The 18,241-nt window shown below is 34.7% G+C and overlaps 2 protein-coding genes across 2 annotated transcripts; one reads left to right on the top strand and one right to left on the bottom strand.

The window, feature by feature from the left end:
• Positions 1-6,463: 6,463 nt before the first annotated feature.
• LOC134839636 (ATP synthase mitochondrial F1 complex assembly factor 1-like) lies at positions 6,464-7,440 on the bottom strand. The gene has a single exon (XM_063855251.1). The coding sequence runs from the start codon at positions 7,413-7,415 to the stop codon at positions 6,495-6,497; it is 921 nt and encodes a 306-aa protein (XP_063711321.1). The 5' UTR covers positions 7,416-7,440; the 3' UTR covers positions 6,464-6,494.
• A 126-nt stretch (positions 7,441-7,566) lies between these two features.
• LOC134839635 (uncharacterized) lies at positions 7,567-13,066 on the top strand. The gene is made up of 5 exons (XM_063855250.1): positions 7,567-7,991; positions 8,324-8,450; positions 9,072-9,192; positions 12,142-12,162; positions 12,384-13,066. The coding sequence occupies exons 1-5, from the start codon at positions 7,738-7,740 to the stop codon at positions 13,022-13,024; spliced, it is 1,164 nt and encodes a 387-aa protein (XP_063711320.1). The 5' UTR covers positions 7,567-7,737; the 3' UTR covers positions 13,025-13,066.
• The last annotated feature ends 5,175 nt before the right edge of the window (positions 13,067-18,241 follow it).

The raw sequence follows: 18,241 nt of genomic DNA, 5'->3' as shown, positions 1-18,241 counted from the left end.
AAACAAACGAGTGTTTTTTTTGCTAGCGCTTCATGTTCTTCAGATTTTTTTATGGGACTGCTAACGTTTCTGTTATCTGGAAAACACTGGACAGTACTCCGCTTGAGTCTCGTAATTTAGAACATTCAGTGATACTAAGATGTCACACTCCAGGTTTTTGTAAAAAATACTAAAATCATTAACACGTTTTCAGTTTTAAAATAATGAGTACTGAAAGCTTTCCTTGCAGTGAAGGCAGAATGGAATAAGTAGTTCCGCAGTTTGATTTGATTATTGAGTTTCGTGCTGTGTTTCTTTTTTAAAAGTTATTTCGAATGATTCGTCTGTTTGCTTGATGAAAGAAATTGATCCGCATTCGGACTTGTTTTGTTGAGTTTTGTGCTATGTATTCCTTCAGTTGAGCATATTTGGAAGAGTTGTCTTTTTGCCTAACTTATTTGAATGTTTAAAAATTACTTTAAAATTCCGTATATTTAGTTGTTTTTCTCGATAGCTCATCCGGTCCAATTGGACGATTCAGTAATTAGCTTATGCGTTGTGTTTTTGTTGTTTCCTATAGCTTGTTGGCTTGCGTTTTGAATGCGTTTGCTGCAATTTCATTGTCTTCGTCAAAATTGATGTGCTGCTGGTTTTACAAGGTGGTTAACTCCGTCGGTGCCAACAGCTGAAAGATGTTGTCAAAGTGTTGATTATTTTCGTTCTACAATTTGTTTATATTTGAATTTCAAATCAATTCGAAGGAACTTGATTCCATGAAAATATTTATGCCATCAAAGGATCGGCCACCCCACCCAGTAGGATGTACGTGTTTAACGAGTCGACACTGATCTCAAAATTTTAGAAAAAATGTGCTGTCATAGCAGCTTCAAGCGCAAACTGAGCAAGCGAAATAGTTTTGATGGTTTGGGCTCCAGAACTTAAAAAGAATTGAAACTGTACAGGGTATGATTGAAACACAAGCAAAATGAAGTTCAATTAATGATACGAATTCAAATTATTCTCAAACACGCTCGAAACGTTTGGTTGTTGCCTGCAGTTTTTTCGCGTTGACAAATTATCATAAAATTATAGAATGGCTTCCCTGTTATTTTGAAACATTGTTTCAGCACTAAAAAAGACGGCTTTTTTTGCTTTCTCGACTCTTATAAAAATAAAATTTATGGTAGAAACGGAGGGTTTTTTAAGGTGAAAAAAGAAAAAACCAAATACGTTTAATACCACCTATGCTTTTACCGCTGAACCTTCGTCAGATTGTTTTGTAGCAGTTGGGAAAGTTGGTTGCTGTGAAAACTCGCACTCATTTGTTTTATGCACTCCTTTTTTATCGAAAAATCTGTACAAAATAACGTACTTTTGGTTCGAAACAGAACCTTGAATTACCAATATTTATATCAAACTAACAATTATTGGAATTATCAGAAAAAAAATTTTTGGTAGCAACATACAAAGTCATCTAAAATCGTCAGGTGACAGAGATTTCACAACGTTTTTTAGAAACTTTATAAGTACAGCAATTATTTTTTCGCTGGTAGATCTAGCGAGAACAATTTCGGCCCCCGGTGCAGCAAAAAAAATGGAACGAGTTCAATGGTCGGTCGCGTTAATTTTCGGTGCAGGCTGTCATTACGGCAGATCTTTTTCTTAATTAAAGGTCCAGACTAACTCGCCGGTTTTCAAGTGAAAATCCAGACTAAATCGCTGGTGTTCAAGTGATCATCAGTATCCGCGTGCGAATTTGTTCTTGTAACTCTGTGCACGGAAGTATTGTTTACGGTGGTCAAAATGTTCCCGAATGAGAGCGAAGAGAAGCTAGTATCATGGCAGGAAAAAGTGCAAACTATGTGGGCTTGCACTTTATTTTGTTTTTATGCGAGCCTCCAGTGAATGTTTGGATAACTAGGAAGTCGTTTCACGAACTTCAAGTGTTAGTTTTCCGTTTTCTAAATTTGTGTAGAAAACTCGCTTACAAAAGCGAACAAGTCATCCTCATGACTGACCCGACGGTAATAAAGCCGCTCAACTGTAAGCGCAAACAAAGCGCAAAGATTAAGTATTCGCTAGTTCCAATTGAATTATTGAGCGCAGATAATCCAATTAATGCTGATGTTGACAAATTAGTGCTGATGTTGACAATAAAATATCTGACAAACAATTCCACATGTTTATGCTTGCCATCAAGAATGATAGGGTGATAAGGTTTACCCTCGAGGCGGCGAATAGGTCCTGTTGCACAAAAGAGGCCGGCGGGTCTAAATAAACGGTGCGTATATTCAGCGATACGGTTTGACTTTTTGACGTCTTTGTCCGGGACCTTAATGAGAAGTCAGCCTGAAGGAAATCGTTTTGCAATAGCAACAAGTCTTTGTATTGCTGTTTCCAATTTGTCTGGATTTATTATCTTTTGGATCTTGCTTTGTTCTTTCGTTTTTTTTATTGTTTTGGTAAAATTTTAACATCTTCAAAAGTTTGTCTCTGAATTCCAGAGGCCTACACACACCAAGTTGTGCACCTATCCAGTGCAAAATTTGGCCTCGCAAGATTGGTAAGACAGTGTGCCAAGAAAATAGCTCGCCAAACATACCATCTTGTAGTACGATGAAAGGTTTTTGACTTTATTGGCTAGATCTTTTCACTCGCTTGGGTGATGCCAATCGTGAAGAATTTCAAATGTTCAAATCGAGTCCTTCACTCGCAAATGCAAAGCAGTTTTGCTGCTAAAGCCTCATTTTTTTGCAGTTGACAAAAATTTTGACACATACTGAGTGCAATTATTTTGAAGAAGCTAGTCGGTTACAAATTTTAGAAATTATGTTTTGTTGCGCGTAAGTAGCCAGAATATCATTGCTAAGCTTAGATGTGTTCTTGCTAAAGAATCATTTACGAAAACCATACAGAAAATTTAAATTTAAGGGCGTAACTTGGCTCTTTGTGAAGCTGCTGGCTTTGATTTACTTTTCATACAGCGGAAAATTAGGAAAAGAGTCTTGTTCCTGCGTAAAAAAACGGTCGATTTGCTTTGGCGATATAGACATTCAAAGGTCTTGAGCGCTCATAACAGAAAGTTAGAAAAAAATTAGGGACAACTTGACTTCTTCTGAGAACCTTATACTTGAATGGTAATTTTTCCGAAATACCTGCAGCAGCAGTTCTTTTGTTAGCGTAATTCCATCATCAGCGCAAAGTTTGTCCTAAATAATTAGCCTTTTTTGACGCCGTGCCAGGTCAATTTTTTGTCTGTCGTTTTTCTGCGGGATAAAGGAGTAATTCGAGCTCATCAGCTTCCCAAACAACCAAATTAGGCCTATGAAGTCAAAAAGATCAATGCGGATTAACTATTTAGGTTTTTTTGGTATTTTAGTAAGGTGGACATACTTTAAACAAGTTCGAAATTTTCAAAATCAGCACATGACTGAACTTAGAAATATTATATGCCAGAAATTTCGAGTAAGCTTCTGGTAAATAAAGCATTGCAGCGAGCGAATCCACACCTTGTGAACAGTGAAAATGTTCAAAGTTTATAAGAATCAATGGAACAAATAAAATGGCCAGAAAGAAAAGATATAACACTTCTGAATTGAAAATTTCTTCCTAATGTTTCCTAGAAAAGCATCTCACCACATGATTGAACGCTACGAATCTTTTATTTTGAACGAAGTCAACAAAGCATCGCAGCGAGCAAATCCACATCTTGTGAACAATCAAAAGTTTCGAAGTTTGTCAAACACGATGGAACAAATGACCAGAAGTTAGAAGTCTTCTGATAGGGCAAGCTTTAGCCTTGAAAAAAAACTGCTAGCGCTATGCACTAGACTAACAGTGGTTGAATATTGATCGCAAGTTGGAAATGCAAAATCAGCACTACCTTAGTTGATGCTGACAAAATGCTTATACAAATAAATGAAATCCTCAGATACCAAAATGCTCTGCAAGATGCGCAACTTATTAAAAAAACTGCCTAAAACCAGATTGGGCTGATTTTTTTTGCTGTTCTTCTAAAGTTAGCCAGTTATGAGAGAAAGATGAAGTAAAAACCAAAGTTATCCCGCGGAGATTACTCAGCTGCAACTGAGTCGAAAAATTCAATGCGTATTTACTTTGTTTTCTGAAATTTTGTTTTAATGTTCTTTGACTAAGGTCAGCGTTAAAGGGAAATACATCTGCCAAAAAACTTGTGATTTTTGAACAAAGTGTTTTTTCTCTTCTTTTCATTAATGCATGCAAAGTATTCTTTTACTTTTGTAGTACCCCTTACAAACTTAGTTTATTCATCTGAATATCATTTCAACTAAGCTCTTTTAATTTCCAAACAAAAAATCCGTTCAAAAATACTTACGCCAGTCTTTTTGAAAGAACAAAAAAAACATTACAGCAAATAAAAACACATCTTGTGAACAATTGAAAGATTTAAATTTGGTCAATCCCAATTAACCAAAAATCAAAGACTTCTGAAACCGAAAATTTTACTCTTTAAAAATTGAAATCGCAACGAAGCCAAAACAGATTATCAGTGCTTGAAATTTGATCGCGAATTTAAAAAATGTTATTTCAGCGCAGTAATAATCGATGCTGTCGAAATTGTGCAAAAATCTTAAAGATTCTTCGGACACCAAAATTGCTTTTCAAGAAGTCCAATTTTTTGGAAAACCTGCCTAAAAACAGATTGGGATGTTTTAGTTTTTTTAATGACACGCAAATGTGGGAGCATGAAAAAAAAGAATTATCATATACGGAGACTACTCGGCTGCAAACTAATTCGAAGGTTCAATGCGGGTTTCTTTAGTTTTACCGACTATTTCTTTTGTTGATTTTTCATTGAGGTCGGAATAATTTTTATTTGGAATAATTTCATAAAAATGAACCAAGTTTTTCTCAATGACAATGAAAAAAAAACATAAGGAAATTTTTGGAAGGTCTATTTTTCGACCAATTGGCTTTTGCCTTGTTTTAGGCCGGCTAGTTTGTTATTCTGTCCTTTTCGTTATGAGTTGTTGCACATCGAAATTAACCAAACAGACAAGCCTGTTTTCGATATCAAACCAGTAAAATAGTTGGTACACATTATTATTTTCAAATTATTTTGATCCAATGTAAAACGGTCTTAGTATGAATTGAAGAACTGAAAAGAAAAGGTGAAAAGTAGATGTATCGAGCAAAAGCAGAGTGAGAGAAGAACTGAAGCGAGGTTCAACAGAAAAATTTTTAGGAAGAGAAACGTCTTGAGGCTGAAATGAATTCAAAAAATCATAGACAGCTGGAAAAGAATTATGAACGCAAGGAAAGAGAAAAAAACTGACTTGTTTTTTGATTAATCTTTAGCTTTCGAATTAAAAAAAATATATATACGCCCTTCTAGCTCTTGGAATTTCAGGTCGATTTTATAATTGGCACATCTTTGATAAATATTACTCAAGTTGAGAAAACTGGATCAATAGGTAATTTTGTGATTCCGATGGGAAATCTGAACATTAAAATACTTTTTCGGAACGAGAAATCGATCACGTGTTTCTTGACCTCTACACTTTTGCTTTCAGGAAATTGTTTTCGTTTTAACAATGAAAATGAACTGAACTGAAAAAGAAATCTGAGGCGAAAAATCAAATCTGAGCGTGATCAAATTTAAGACTTTTTCGTGAAAAAAAAAACAACAAATCACCAAGACATGAAGATATTAGTCTTCACTATGTTCGTTACTCTTAAAAAAACAAGAATCATCACACTAAACAATAAAAACGTATGACCCAGGATACGCCAAGATTTTCATTTTGCTTTTGGTTCATTTGCCAAGGACAAGGACAGCCCAGAAAGTTCCGACCATATTCATATAAGAAACTAAAAAAAGGTTTTTTCTTTTTTCTCTTCAATTTAGTGTCATTTCAGAGAGCAATTTGATTCGAGAACTATACAAAAACATGATAAATTAGTGAATTAGGCAATATTGACCACATTTTTCTTCAAAAATGAATAGCAAACAAAAAATAAAAAAAACTTTCTTATTATTTGTACATATTTTTTGCTAAATATACGCTGAATGAACCATCCAACATTAGTTTTCTTGATAGTAAAATTAACTTTTGTGAGCCTTAAAGTATTTAAAAATTAGTAAACTTCTATATAACGAACGTTACTCGATCGCGTTACTCGCTCGAAATTGAACTAAGCATCAAAAATTTTAAACCAGTTTTTCTCGACACTGGTAAAAGTTTTCTAAAATTTTCTAATGTCGTTCGAATCATGACTGATAGGGCTTTAATTTGGTATATCATTCCACCCTTTCCGATGATTATTTGTGGCACCTGATTTTACGTGGAAAACAAACAAACTAAAACGCACCCGAATACTAAGTTCCTCCCCATTTTCAATGATAGGAACAATTTACGCTCTTATTATACGATGTCTAATCTTGAGACACTCTAAAACCAATCTTTATGTCTACGACCCTGGAAAAGTAGTACAATTGCGTATGTGTTCTCCTTACTTTAAAGTCTTTTATTTTATCAACTGTTTCCATAGCCAGGTATATATTTCAACAATTCATTATAATCAAACTTATCCGGATTAGAGTTAAAAGTCTGGACCAGTTTTAGTCTCTCTCTGTCTTCATCTGTGACTCCTCTATTATAGAACAGCTGATGTTGATTCACCAGTGTCTGCGCCTCAATTGGCATCAAAACATCTGCATTGTATTCTCCTCTCATCAAAACAATCTCCTTACTTGCCGCCAAATCAGTGTAGAAATTCAAGGATAGAATTATAGGTGCATTCTCTTTGTACATTTGAAAACTGCTTAGTTTTGTGAAAAGTAGACTCGAAAACTGTCCCTGTGAGTAAATGAACTCAAAGCCCTCAGTTTTTGGAAGGGCTAACAAAAACGTTGGATAGTTTCGCATCAGTTCTTGAAAATGCTGATAATCGGATTGGGTTATTAGGGCACAAACAAAATTTTTGTCCGCGTGGTATTTTTTCCAGATAGTTCCAATTTCATCGCTCGGTAATTCTTTCAGGAGGTCAACGCGCATTATTTTATCCAAAGAGAACTCCTGTGAGCCGTTAGATGAGACTTCGTTCCTGCCTTTGAAGTTATTTGGACAACTTAAAGCAGGTGTTTTTTGACTAGCTGTTAGATCTTTTGGAGAACATTTTGAATTCTGGATTGAGCTCTCTGACTCAATTTCAGGAATTTTCAGAGCAGTCAGCTTGTCCAGAAACAATTCAGGCTTCTCTTTTTTCAATCTCGCAATTTTGTCTTTATATTTGTTATAATATGGATTAGAAGTTTCCAACGTTGACTGGGTTTCTTTAGCTTTGGCTGCATTCTCGCTCAAGGAGCGCAAACTCGTGAAAGCTGCTGACCTTTTCTCCCATTGTAGAACATTAGAGATCATTGGTGGAACCTTTCTGCTAATATTCGCATGCATCAATCTGAAAACAATATTTTGCCCAGAAGTGAACTCATCATCCGCATTTCAATCAGACCAAAAGAACATGATCAAAAAGATCGTAGACTTGAAAGAAAACCAATCTAAAAATTCTTTTTCTGATCTACCGCAAAAGACTCATAAAAGATATAATAACAAGATTGCCTATACGTTACAAAACGTTCAAATCGAGATTATCTTATTCAAGCATAGTAAGTGTAATCAAGCTAATTTTTATTCTTGTATATAGCATTTGTTACACAATTTTCTTCAAAAAATGCACGTTTTAAAATTAATGTAAGCCTTACGCACGCAGCTCAAAATGGCAGTATTAAATAGCCATTTGAGCTCAAATTTTAGTGTTCTTGGGGACGAAATTCGGGAGAAAACAAAGACTGATGTCGGATTCTCTCGCGAGTGTTGCATTCGGAAACAGAATCTTCGAGAGTCCGATCTGTATCGAAACGAAGATTGGCATCGCCCAAAGAGCGGCAGAGTTAAGGAGCCGTACACAAATTACAAATACGAGTTCAAATCCGGGGGGATGACAGTTTTTGAGATGACCAAACGAAAAGGAATGAAATTCAAATCAAGAAAAATTAATAATGCAATTTTTATTACCTTGTTTTTCAAGGCATTCCATCAGTCGATAATTAAACTTCCTGTCAAAAAGTAAAGGGGATTAACTGAAAAAATAAGTGTTCGCTGACAGAGTTGCAAACTTTCTCGATTTTATCGTAATCCAGATCGAACTTTGGCGGGTTTTGGTGAAAAAAAAACATTTTTAACCAATTCTTTGTCGATCAAGCTAGAAAACATTTTGAAGCTAGAAAATTAAACTCGCATGTATCTTTTAAAATTACGTTTAATGACTTAGTAAAACTATAGTTGAATTTCAATTTGCTAGGTTGCTGTCGAGGCGCAGACTGGTCCGAGAGAAAACGCGCGAAAGAGGAGCAGAAAATTCTGAACAGCCTCGAGAGGAAGGATTGTTTCTTTTGCGACTGCAGTCACTGTAGCTCATTTTACAGACAGGTCAGATTTCAAAACTTTTGAAATTTGGAAATTGTGGAACTTTGGTTTCGTCGCGAGCTCTTTCGAGATTCTGTAGTACCCACTGTTGACTAACTATGGCATAAAAAAGCGAATTCCCAATAATGAATAAAAAAGAAGATTATTTCCCCTACAAAACGTGAAACTTCAATTTTTTGTTCATTTTTGAAATTTTTTGTTCATTATTGGCAGTTCACATCCACTGATCCTATCCTACTCCGCGGCCCTCAAGTTTCAATGGTAGGTCATTTGAATCCTGCATACAAGTGGCCCATTCCTCGTTCAAAATGACATATAACAAAGCGAACGTTCCAGTCTTTGATCACACTATTTCTTCCCCTAACTATACTATGTTCGTCGAGGAATCTTTTCAAAGCATTATTTTCCATTTATCACGGAGTCGAAGATGCACTTCGCGACACATCAGCTAAACTAACAACGGTAAAAAGGAGTAAACGCAAATAATGCGCAGAAAATTCATCTTGAAACCATTCAAAATTCAGATGATTCGGTCAAAAAACCACATGCTATTTAGCCACAGATAGTTGATTAACATTTACGTCCAGCAAAATTCTCTTCATTAAGAACTTATATTTTTTCCAGGTGCTGGCCAAGCACAAAATCCCGTATATGCGAGAGAACAGGAGTACGCCCAGTGCACTGACATTGCAGAGGCAGTACCACAGCAGACGAAGTTGGAAAGACGAATACGGTGTCAAGACAGGTTAGCTAACAGGAAACTAGTAGAAATTCGCTGTTTCCACCAGCAAATGCCATCAAACCGAAAATCATAGCATCCAATCGACACAACCCTTTACATAGCTAATGTTTAAATCGAACTAATCCTCCACTCCTAAATTTTGCAATGAGATGTTTTCTCAGCCAATAATTTTTGACACCAGAGATACTAGTTCAATAAACACTCCGCACGTTTGAAAAACCACATGCGCAGATTGGTTAAACTGCTAGTCATGCTGCGAGACATTCTAGAAACTATGGTAAAGCGGAGCTTCGCAACACTTGCGATACCACACACACATAGCATGGTAAGCTAGCAGACAAACATGAGGAGAACGCTACTAAATCGAGGAAATTATTAAATACCTCTGCAAAAACTTATCTCGAACTATGTTCATTTTGAGGAACACGTGGCAAGAAACATAATCATCGCATGTACTTTAGCATTCAAAATCATTTACCGAGCGGTAACTAAGCACACATTACGCGGTTAGAAACCAGTTGAACAGAAAACAAAATGCTAGATTGGAAAATTTTGAGCTGTACTATATTTTAGGCTCCATTTCTCCTGAATCTTATTTTTAGCACACAAAATCTTATTATTAATCTACTTTGCCAATCCAAATAAGCAAAATGAGGTTTCTAAGCCAATTTAAAACATGCCGAACCCCTTTAAGCAAAAAAAACTAATTAGGTAATTAATTAAAATCAGAGTTTAAAATGTTACAAATTTTAAAACGAGTTTCAATTACAACTAAGACAAAGTGAGGAGCCTGAGCGAATTTAATTTTCTTCCAGATTTGACCAAAAAGAAAAAAAATCCCGAAAACACTCTTTTCGTTCGAATTTGCAAGTGAGAACTTTTATCCTTTCACATGCTAGAGCACTAGAATTTCTCCCGAAAAAGGTGCTCTAGCATGTGAAAGGATAAAATTTTTCTTTAAATATATAGCGCACCATTTCACGTCATGTCAAAAGACCCACAATTTGCCTAATGCCTTTTATAATAACGCTTGTGTGATAACTTTCTCCTATTATTCGGGCTCTTTTTGGTAGATAAAAATGACGATCCTTTCCAAAATACCTAAATATAACATTACATCAATTAAACGTTTTCGCCTGAAGACATCATCAGAAATCTAGATTAAGACAGTTTGATGACAATGTCAACAAAAAAACATAAGAGAGGAGAAAAATAAGAGAAAGGATAAACTTACAGTTATGATGGACTTCTTTTTCTCAGTTGCAGATTAGCTGGCGAGAAAAATTTATCTTTTCTCTTGTTATTCTCCTCTGTTATTTTTATGTTTGCATTGTCATCAAACTGAATTTTTCTAGATTTCTGATGCTGTCTTCGGACGAAAACGTTTAATTAAGGTCATATTTATAAACGTTTTTACACTAAATATCAGTAAATTATAACAAAAAGTGAACAAATAAAATGATATTTGTGTTATGTTTCAACCGTGCAGCTGTTTCTACATTATCCAATCAGCAACTCTCTCCATTTTTCAAAAAGAAGTACTGTGCGTTTTATAACTAGTGTAATAAAATTTTACACAAGCGAGGAGAAGCTTCGCATCACTTCCGCTACAAATTTATTTCTTGAATTACAGCGTAAAAAATTACTGCAATAAATTCATTAAAAAGAAAACAAAAACTAAAAATGGTAAAATCTAGCCATTTTCTAACTCCTTTGATTTAGGAAACTCACTTATCAAACCAAAACCAGGCAAACGACACCAGGCAAATGAAGAAAGAGTACGCTTTAATACTGGCATATATATGTTGCACAAGTATAATTTTCCAAATTTCTATTGGCTGCGTCCAAAAATTCTGAGCCAAATTTAAACCCAAGTTATGAAGGTATGCTATTGATTTTAAATAGACCAAAAAATGAAGTACCTCACGAAACCAAACTGTATTCTGGATATGCACACTGTTTATCACGGAGAGAAGCTTTTAAGCATATTCCAAATTCTAAGTGAAATCCACATACCAAATTGTTGTGGAATCCACAAGCAAAAACTTGGCATAAAAATTATTGGCACTATAAATGTGGTGATCAACCGCATTAAACGATTATAGTAACTTATAGCTGATTGCACATTTGTAAATGCACTCGCCCCCGCATTTTGTGACTACGCTCGGCAAATGTGAGCAACTTCTGCAACAATAAGTATAATTTTCTTCAAATTATAATCAGAAAGTATCGAAATTTCGAAAAAAAATTAGAGAAGGCGCTATTTAAAGATTTCAAAAAACTGCTTCGTACTTTGTGCGGAAATTTTTGGAGCACTATTAGTTCCACAGAACAGGAATACATTACAAAAGATTTTAAATTATAATGAAAATGCTCAAATCATAGAAAAATCCCCTGCTGTGACAGCTAAGCCGACAAAAAATAAGCAGACAAACAAAGTCGGATAAATCGTTTTTGACAAGTGGAAAATTTTCCGTTTATAAAAAAAACAAGTCCTGGCCCGATTCGAGCCACGGACTTTTGTATTCGAAGGCATGTGCCTTGTGTTCGCAGGAATACTTTACCTCTACGCCACATGAGCTTATTAGCATCTTCGTTTCTTGGTTTTGATTTTATACGAGCCCAGGTGCCACAAGATTCAAGTGATTTTATCAAACTAGCTCTTAACCCGAAAAATGGTATATTCTTATTTGATATCGCTTGCTAATCGCAAGCAGAATGAGCCTGTTCAGCCTTTTAGCTCTTGCATATTCAATAATCTGCATAATTTTCCCTTTTAGGTCGAAGTGAGTAAAATGCCGAAAAAATTGAACTTTCTGACCTGTGGCCTGATCAGCTTTTTTATCATAGCGAATAAACGAACACGAAGTTATACCTTTGAAAGCAGTTATCAAAAAACTGAAAATGCCTCAGCTTTCTATCAGCTTTGATGCATCTTAGACATGATTTCAGTAAACAGCGTTCTTCGAAAAGGTTTGTTCAAAATCTATTTGAAATTTCGAATTGTATGTGTGAAGCGTATTGAAAATTTCAATTGTTAAAAGACTTACAAATCAATTGAACGTCACTGAATAAGTTGTTGGTGCTTTTAAAACATTTCAAAAAAGCCCTAGTTAGATATAATCTTTAACTAACAAAAAAAATTCCCAAACACATTTTTGCAGCATTTCATGATTTGAAGATTACGTATTTAGGAGACCGAGTCATCATTGATGGGAAATACAGTGGGAAGGTCAAGTTCATCGGAGCGCTCAACGACAGCCTACTAGTATCCGAGCTATACGTGGGGGTCAAACTTGACGAGCCCGATCCCAAATTCGGCACAGGACACTACCATGGTAAATACTACTTCGACGCTCCTCAGGGATTCGGGGTATTCGTCAAGTATGACCAAGTGTCCAAATGTAAGAAATTCGACCCAACGATAGAGGGCGGACCAAACAAGAAGGTGCTCAAAAACCAGTCTTCTCTCGCCTGGCTCTACGGCCAGAGTCTAGACGAAGCTGAAGTGAAAGAACACGCATCTGTTAAGCTTAAATCAACCTCTGCCAAGTTCAACAGGAAAATGGATGCCAAAACAGCTCTTCTGGAGCGCCAGCAAAAAGCACTGTTGAAAGAATGGACAGAAGAATACGGACAAAAACACAGTTTGATTATGCTGGATAAGTTCAACAAGATTTCTCTGGCTGTTAAACAGGAAGAACAAAGAATACGAGAGGAAGAAGAAAGGCGAAAAGAAGAAGAGGAACAGAGACGGCTCGAGGATGAATACCTACAAGACCATGAATTTAGTTCCGAAAAGAATGAGACCCAAATTTCACCTCCATCTAGTTAATAAATCAGCAAATTTTGTAATTTAAGTTCCCTTTCAATGAAACTAGCGTTTAACGCACCTCCGATACCTTGAAACTTTTCGACAACTCATGAAACACCGCATATATTGGAAACAACATCTGCAAACTTTTAGTGTACTCTGACTGCACCCAATTACAGGGTTGGTAATTTCGAACTTTTAATTTTTTTTATTCCCATTTTAAAAGCGTCATCTCGAGAACTTAATGGGCCTCTGGAAACATTTGGAGGCCAGATTTGCAACCACTGAGAGTCCCTGAGAGCACCCTACTATAGGCTTAGGAATCCAAAACTTTGTGAATTTTTTTAAACATAAGTTTCCAGAAAAAAAATGAAAAAAAAACTCTTATCTCGGCAACTAAAAAGAGTTGAGCATTCATATTAAGAGGCAAGATTTGAGACGCCTGGGTGTACGCTGAGAATAAGAGTGTATCTTCATCAAGTTAGTAGTTTCACATTTTTTGAATTTCTTTGTAGATAAGTTCTTTGTAGAAATTTTGAAAAAATCAAAAAACTTCACATCTCGGAAAATAAAAGCATTTGAGCAGTCGCGTTTAGCAGTCACATGTGGCAAGATTTGTAACTCTTTAGAGTACCCTGACAACACCGAACTATAGCGTTGCGAATTTCAAATTTTGAAGCAAAAAAAATAATTTAAGTTTCTGAAAACTTTTGAAAAAATCACAAAAAAGTCATATCTAGAAAACTACAAAGATTTGAGCGGTCATATTTGGAGGCAAGAATCGCAATCTTTGATAGTACTCGGACAGTACCCAACTACAGGGTTGCCAATTTTCAAATTTTCAAAAATCATAATAATTTCTCGAGCGTCATATCTGGAGCGAAAAATACAAAAAAAATGAGCAGTCATACTTGGAGGCAAGATTCGCAATATTTGAGTACTCTGACAGGGCCCAACTACAGGGTTGAGAATTTCAGATTTTGCGAAAAAAAAATAAATATAATTTTTCTAAAACATTTTGAAAAAATCACAAAAAACATCATATCTCGAAAACTACAAGGATTTGAACAGTCATATTTGGAGGCAAGACTTGTAATTCCTTAGAATACTTTGACAGCACCCAACTTCAAAGTTGCTAATTTCAGATTTTTAAAAATAATAATTTAAGTTTTCTGAAAACTTTTGAAAAAATCACAAAAAAGTCATATCTCGAAAACTACAAAGATTTGAGCAGTCATATTTGGAGGCAAGAATCGCAGTCTTTGATAGTACTCTGACAGTACCCAACTACAGGGTTGCGAATTTCAAATTTTCAAAAATCATAATAATTTCTCGAGCGTCATATCTCGAGCGAAAAATACAAAAAAATGAGCAGTCATACTTGGAGGCAAGATTCGCAATATTTGAGAATTTTTTTAAACATAAGTTTCCAGAAAAAACTTTGTGAATTTTTTTAAACATAAGTTTCCAGAAAAAAAATGAAAAAAAAACTCTTATCTCGGCAACTAAAAAGAGTTGAGCATTCATATTAAGAGGCAAGATTTGAGACGCCTGGGTGTACGCTGAGAATAAGAGTGTATCTTCATCAAGTTAGTAGTTTCACATTTTTTGAATTTCTTTGTAGATAAGTTCTTTGTAGAAATTTTGAAAAAATCAAAAAACTTCACATCTCGGAAAATAAAAGCATTTGAGCAGTCGCGTTTAGCAGTCACATGTGGCAAGATTTGTAACTCTTTAGAGTACCCTGACAACACCGAACTATAGCGTTGCGAATTTCAAATTTTGAAGCAAAAAAAATAATTTAAGTTTCTGAAAACTTTTGAAAAAATCACAAAAAAGTCATATCTAGAAAACTACAAAGATTTGAGCGGTCATATTTGGAGGCAAGAATCGCAATCTTTGATAGTACTCGGACAGTACCCAACTACAGGGTTGCCAATTTTCAAATTTTCAAAAATCATAATAATTTCTCGAGCGTCATATCTGGAGCGAAAAATACAAAAAAAATGAGCAGTCATACTTGGAGGCAAGATTCGCAATATTTGAGAGTACTCTGACAGGGCCCAACTACAGGGTTGAGAATTTCAGATTTTGCGAAAAAAAAATAAATATAATTTTTCTAAAACATTTTGAAAAAATCACAAAAAACATCATATCTCGAAAACTACAAGGATTTGAACAGTCATATTTGGAGGCAAGACTTGTAATTCCTTAGAATACTTTGACAGCACCCAACTTCAAAGTTGCTAATTTCAGATTTTTAAAAATAATAATTTAAGTTTTCTGAAAACTTTTGAAAAAATCACAAAAAAGTCATATCTCGAAAACTACAAAGATTTGAGCAGTCATATTTGGAGGCAAGAATCGCAGTCTTTGATAGTACTCTGACAGTACCCAACTACAGGGTTGCGAATTTCAAATTTTCAAAAATCATAATAATTTCTCGAGCGTCATATCTCGAGCGAAAAATACAAAAAAATGAGCAGTCATACTTGGAGGCAAGATTCGCAATATTTGAGAATTTTTTTAAACATAAGTTTCCAGAAAAAACTTTGTGAATTTTTTTAAACATAAGTTTCCAGAAAAAAAATGAAAAAAAACTCTTATCTCGGCAACTAAAAAGAGTTGAGCATTCATATTAAGAGGCAAGATTTGAGACGCCTGGGTGTACGCTGAGAATAAGAGTGTATCTTCATCAAGTTAGTAGTTTCACATTTTTTGAATTTCTTTGTAGATAAGTTCTTTGTAGAAATTTTGAAAAAATCAAAAAACTTCACATCTCGGAAAATAAAAGCATTTGAGCAGTCGCGTTTAGCAGTCACATGTGGCAAGATTTGTAACTCTTTAGAGTACCCTGACAACACCGAACTATAGCGTTGCGAATTTCAAATTTTGAAGCAAAAAAAAATAATTTAAGTTTCTGAAAACTTTTGAAAAAATCACAAAAAAGTCATATCTAGAAAACTACAAAGATTTGAGCGGTCATATTTGGAGGCAAGAATCGCAATCTTTGATAGTACTCGGACAGTACCCAACTACAGGGTTGCGAGATTTCAAATTTTCAAAAATCATAATAATTTCTCGAGCGTCATATCTGGAGCGAAAAATACAAAAAAAATGAGCAGTCATACTTGGAGGCAAGATTCGCAATATTTGAGAGTACTCTGACAGGGCCCAACTACAGGGTTGGGAATTTCAGATTTTGCGAAAAAAAAAATAAATATAATTTTTCTAAAACATTTTGAAAAAATCACAAAAAACATCATATCTCGAAAACTACAAGGATTTGAACAGTCATATTTGGAGGCAAGACTTGTAATTCCTTAGAATACTTTGACAGCACCCAACTTCAAAGTTGCTAATTTCAGATTTTTAAAAATAATAATTTAAGTTTTCTGAAAACTTTTGAAAAAATCACAAAAAAGTCATATCTCGAAAACTACAAAGATTTGAGCAGTCATATTTGGAGGCAAGAATCGCAGTCTTTGATAGTACTCTGACAGTACCCAACTACAGGGTTGCGAATTACAAATTTTCAAAAATCATAATAATTTCTCGAGCGTCATATCTCGAGCGAAAAATACAAAAAAATGAGCAGTCATACTTGGAGGCAAGATTCGCAATATTTGAGAGTACTCTGACAGGGCCCAACTACAGGGTTGGGAATTTCAGATTTTGCGAAAAAAAAATAAATATAATTTTTCTAAAACATTTTGAAAAAATCACAAAAAACATCATATCTCGAAAACTACAATTCAAAAAATGTGAAACTACTAACTTGATGAATTTAAGTTTTCTGAAAACTTTTGAAAAAATCACAAAAAAGTCATATCTCTAAAACTACAAAGATTTGAGCAGTCATATTTGGAGGTAAGAATCGCAATCTTTGATAGTACTCTGACAGTACCCAACTACAGGGTTGCGAATTTCAAATTTTCAAAAATCATAATAATTTAAGTTTTCTGAAAATTTGTGAAAAAAATCACAAAAAACGTCATATCTCGAAAAATACAAGGATTTGACTAGTCATATTTGGAGGCAAGACTCGCAATCCTTGATAATACTCTGGCAGCACCCAACTACATGGTTGGGAACTTCAAGTTTTGTAAATTATTTTTGTATTTGAAACTTCTGAACATTTTTGAAAAAACCTCAAAAATCGTCTTATCTCGTTAACTAAAATGATTCAGGCATTCAAAATTGGAGGCCAAATTCACAACCCCTAAATCGATATTGGGCTGCTTAATTTAAACTCGGTTAAATAACCACTAAAAACAAATTAGAAAATCGACAAAAATTCTTAACCATTGCAATATACGATATAGCTTAAACATGCAAAAATAATACGTTGAAAAAGCTTAAACATGGCGAGATAGTGAAGCCCGCATTCAAATAAATAACAGATTGTCCCAAAAGAATATAACAAGCGTGTAAGTGAAAACAATAGATAGCACTAACATCACAAAGCAACAATGCATTTTTCCCCAAACAAAGCATCGCGCGATTGACAATTTGATTCTACACGCGATTTGAAACTTCGGCAATCGAAACCAGCAAAAAAGGCGAGTAACAACTTCGCAGAAAGATATTACATCAAAAACAAACTTTGTTAGAAAAACAGTTAAAACTTTCATGGAAATCAAATTATTAAAAAATTTCCCCTGAAATATTCGCTGCAAACAGTTAGGTCAACAAAGAAAAAATAAACCAGAAATGACAGAGGCTGTGAGTATCACAGAATGTTGCAACCAAACTCTTGTGGAAAAGTAAAACAGGATGACACTCAAAAAGAGAAGTAAAAAGGTAATAAAAACGAAACTTTTCGTCGTGGTTAAGTGGGTTCGAATATAAAAAGTAATAGAATTCTTAAAAAAACGTATATAAAAATATATAATTGGCGTTGATCTAACAAACAGAGTTACTAAATGGCTTTAACATGATAAATCACTTGACTTCTGATAACGTGCAATGGTGGCATTTTTTTGCCATAAGACATTTGCAAAAAACACATACTTCAAACAAAAATGGCAAGTTTATATTACTGAATATTCATTATCGATATCCCAAACAGATCTGGATAAAAAAAAGCAGAAACAATTTTTTTGTTCGTGGGTGATGAGAGGAAAGACAATTAACATGAACTCGTTACTTCATTGTAAAATTCAACTCAAGCGAAGCTGTGCTTCGAAGCCAGAAGAACAAAAGCTCTTAAAAGTGAAATAAGACAGAGGAGTGAAA

Source organism: Symsagittifera roscoffensis, chromosome 2, assembly GCF_963678635.1.
Source record: "Symsagittifera roscoffensis chromosome 2, txSymRosc1.1, whole genome shotgun sequence".
NCBI lineage: Eukaryota > Metazoa > Xenacoelomorpha > Acoela > Convolutidae > Symsagittifera > Symsagittifera roscoffensis.
This window is presented reverse-complemented; position numbering and strand designations above follow the sequence as displayed.

Bases quoted from the DNA above. Each gene is read 5' to 3' on its own strand.
- LOC134839636 (XM_063855251.1), bottom strand. From the start codon at position 7,415: ATGCATGCGAATATTAGCAGAAAGGTTCCACCAATGATCTCTAATGTT.
- LOC134839635 (XM_063855250.1), top strand. From the start codon at position 7,738: ATGGCAGTATTAAATAGCCATTTGAGCTCAAATTTTAGTGTTCTTGGG. The intron at 7,992-8,323 runs AATGAAATTCAA...CAATTTGCTAGG, and splicing joins GAGATGACCAAACGAAAAGG to TTGCTGTCGAGGCGCAGACT. The intron at 8,451-9,071 runs GTCAGATTTCAA...TATTTTTTCCAG, and splicing joins GTAGCTCATTTTACAGACAG to GTGCTGGCCAAGCACAAAAT.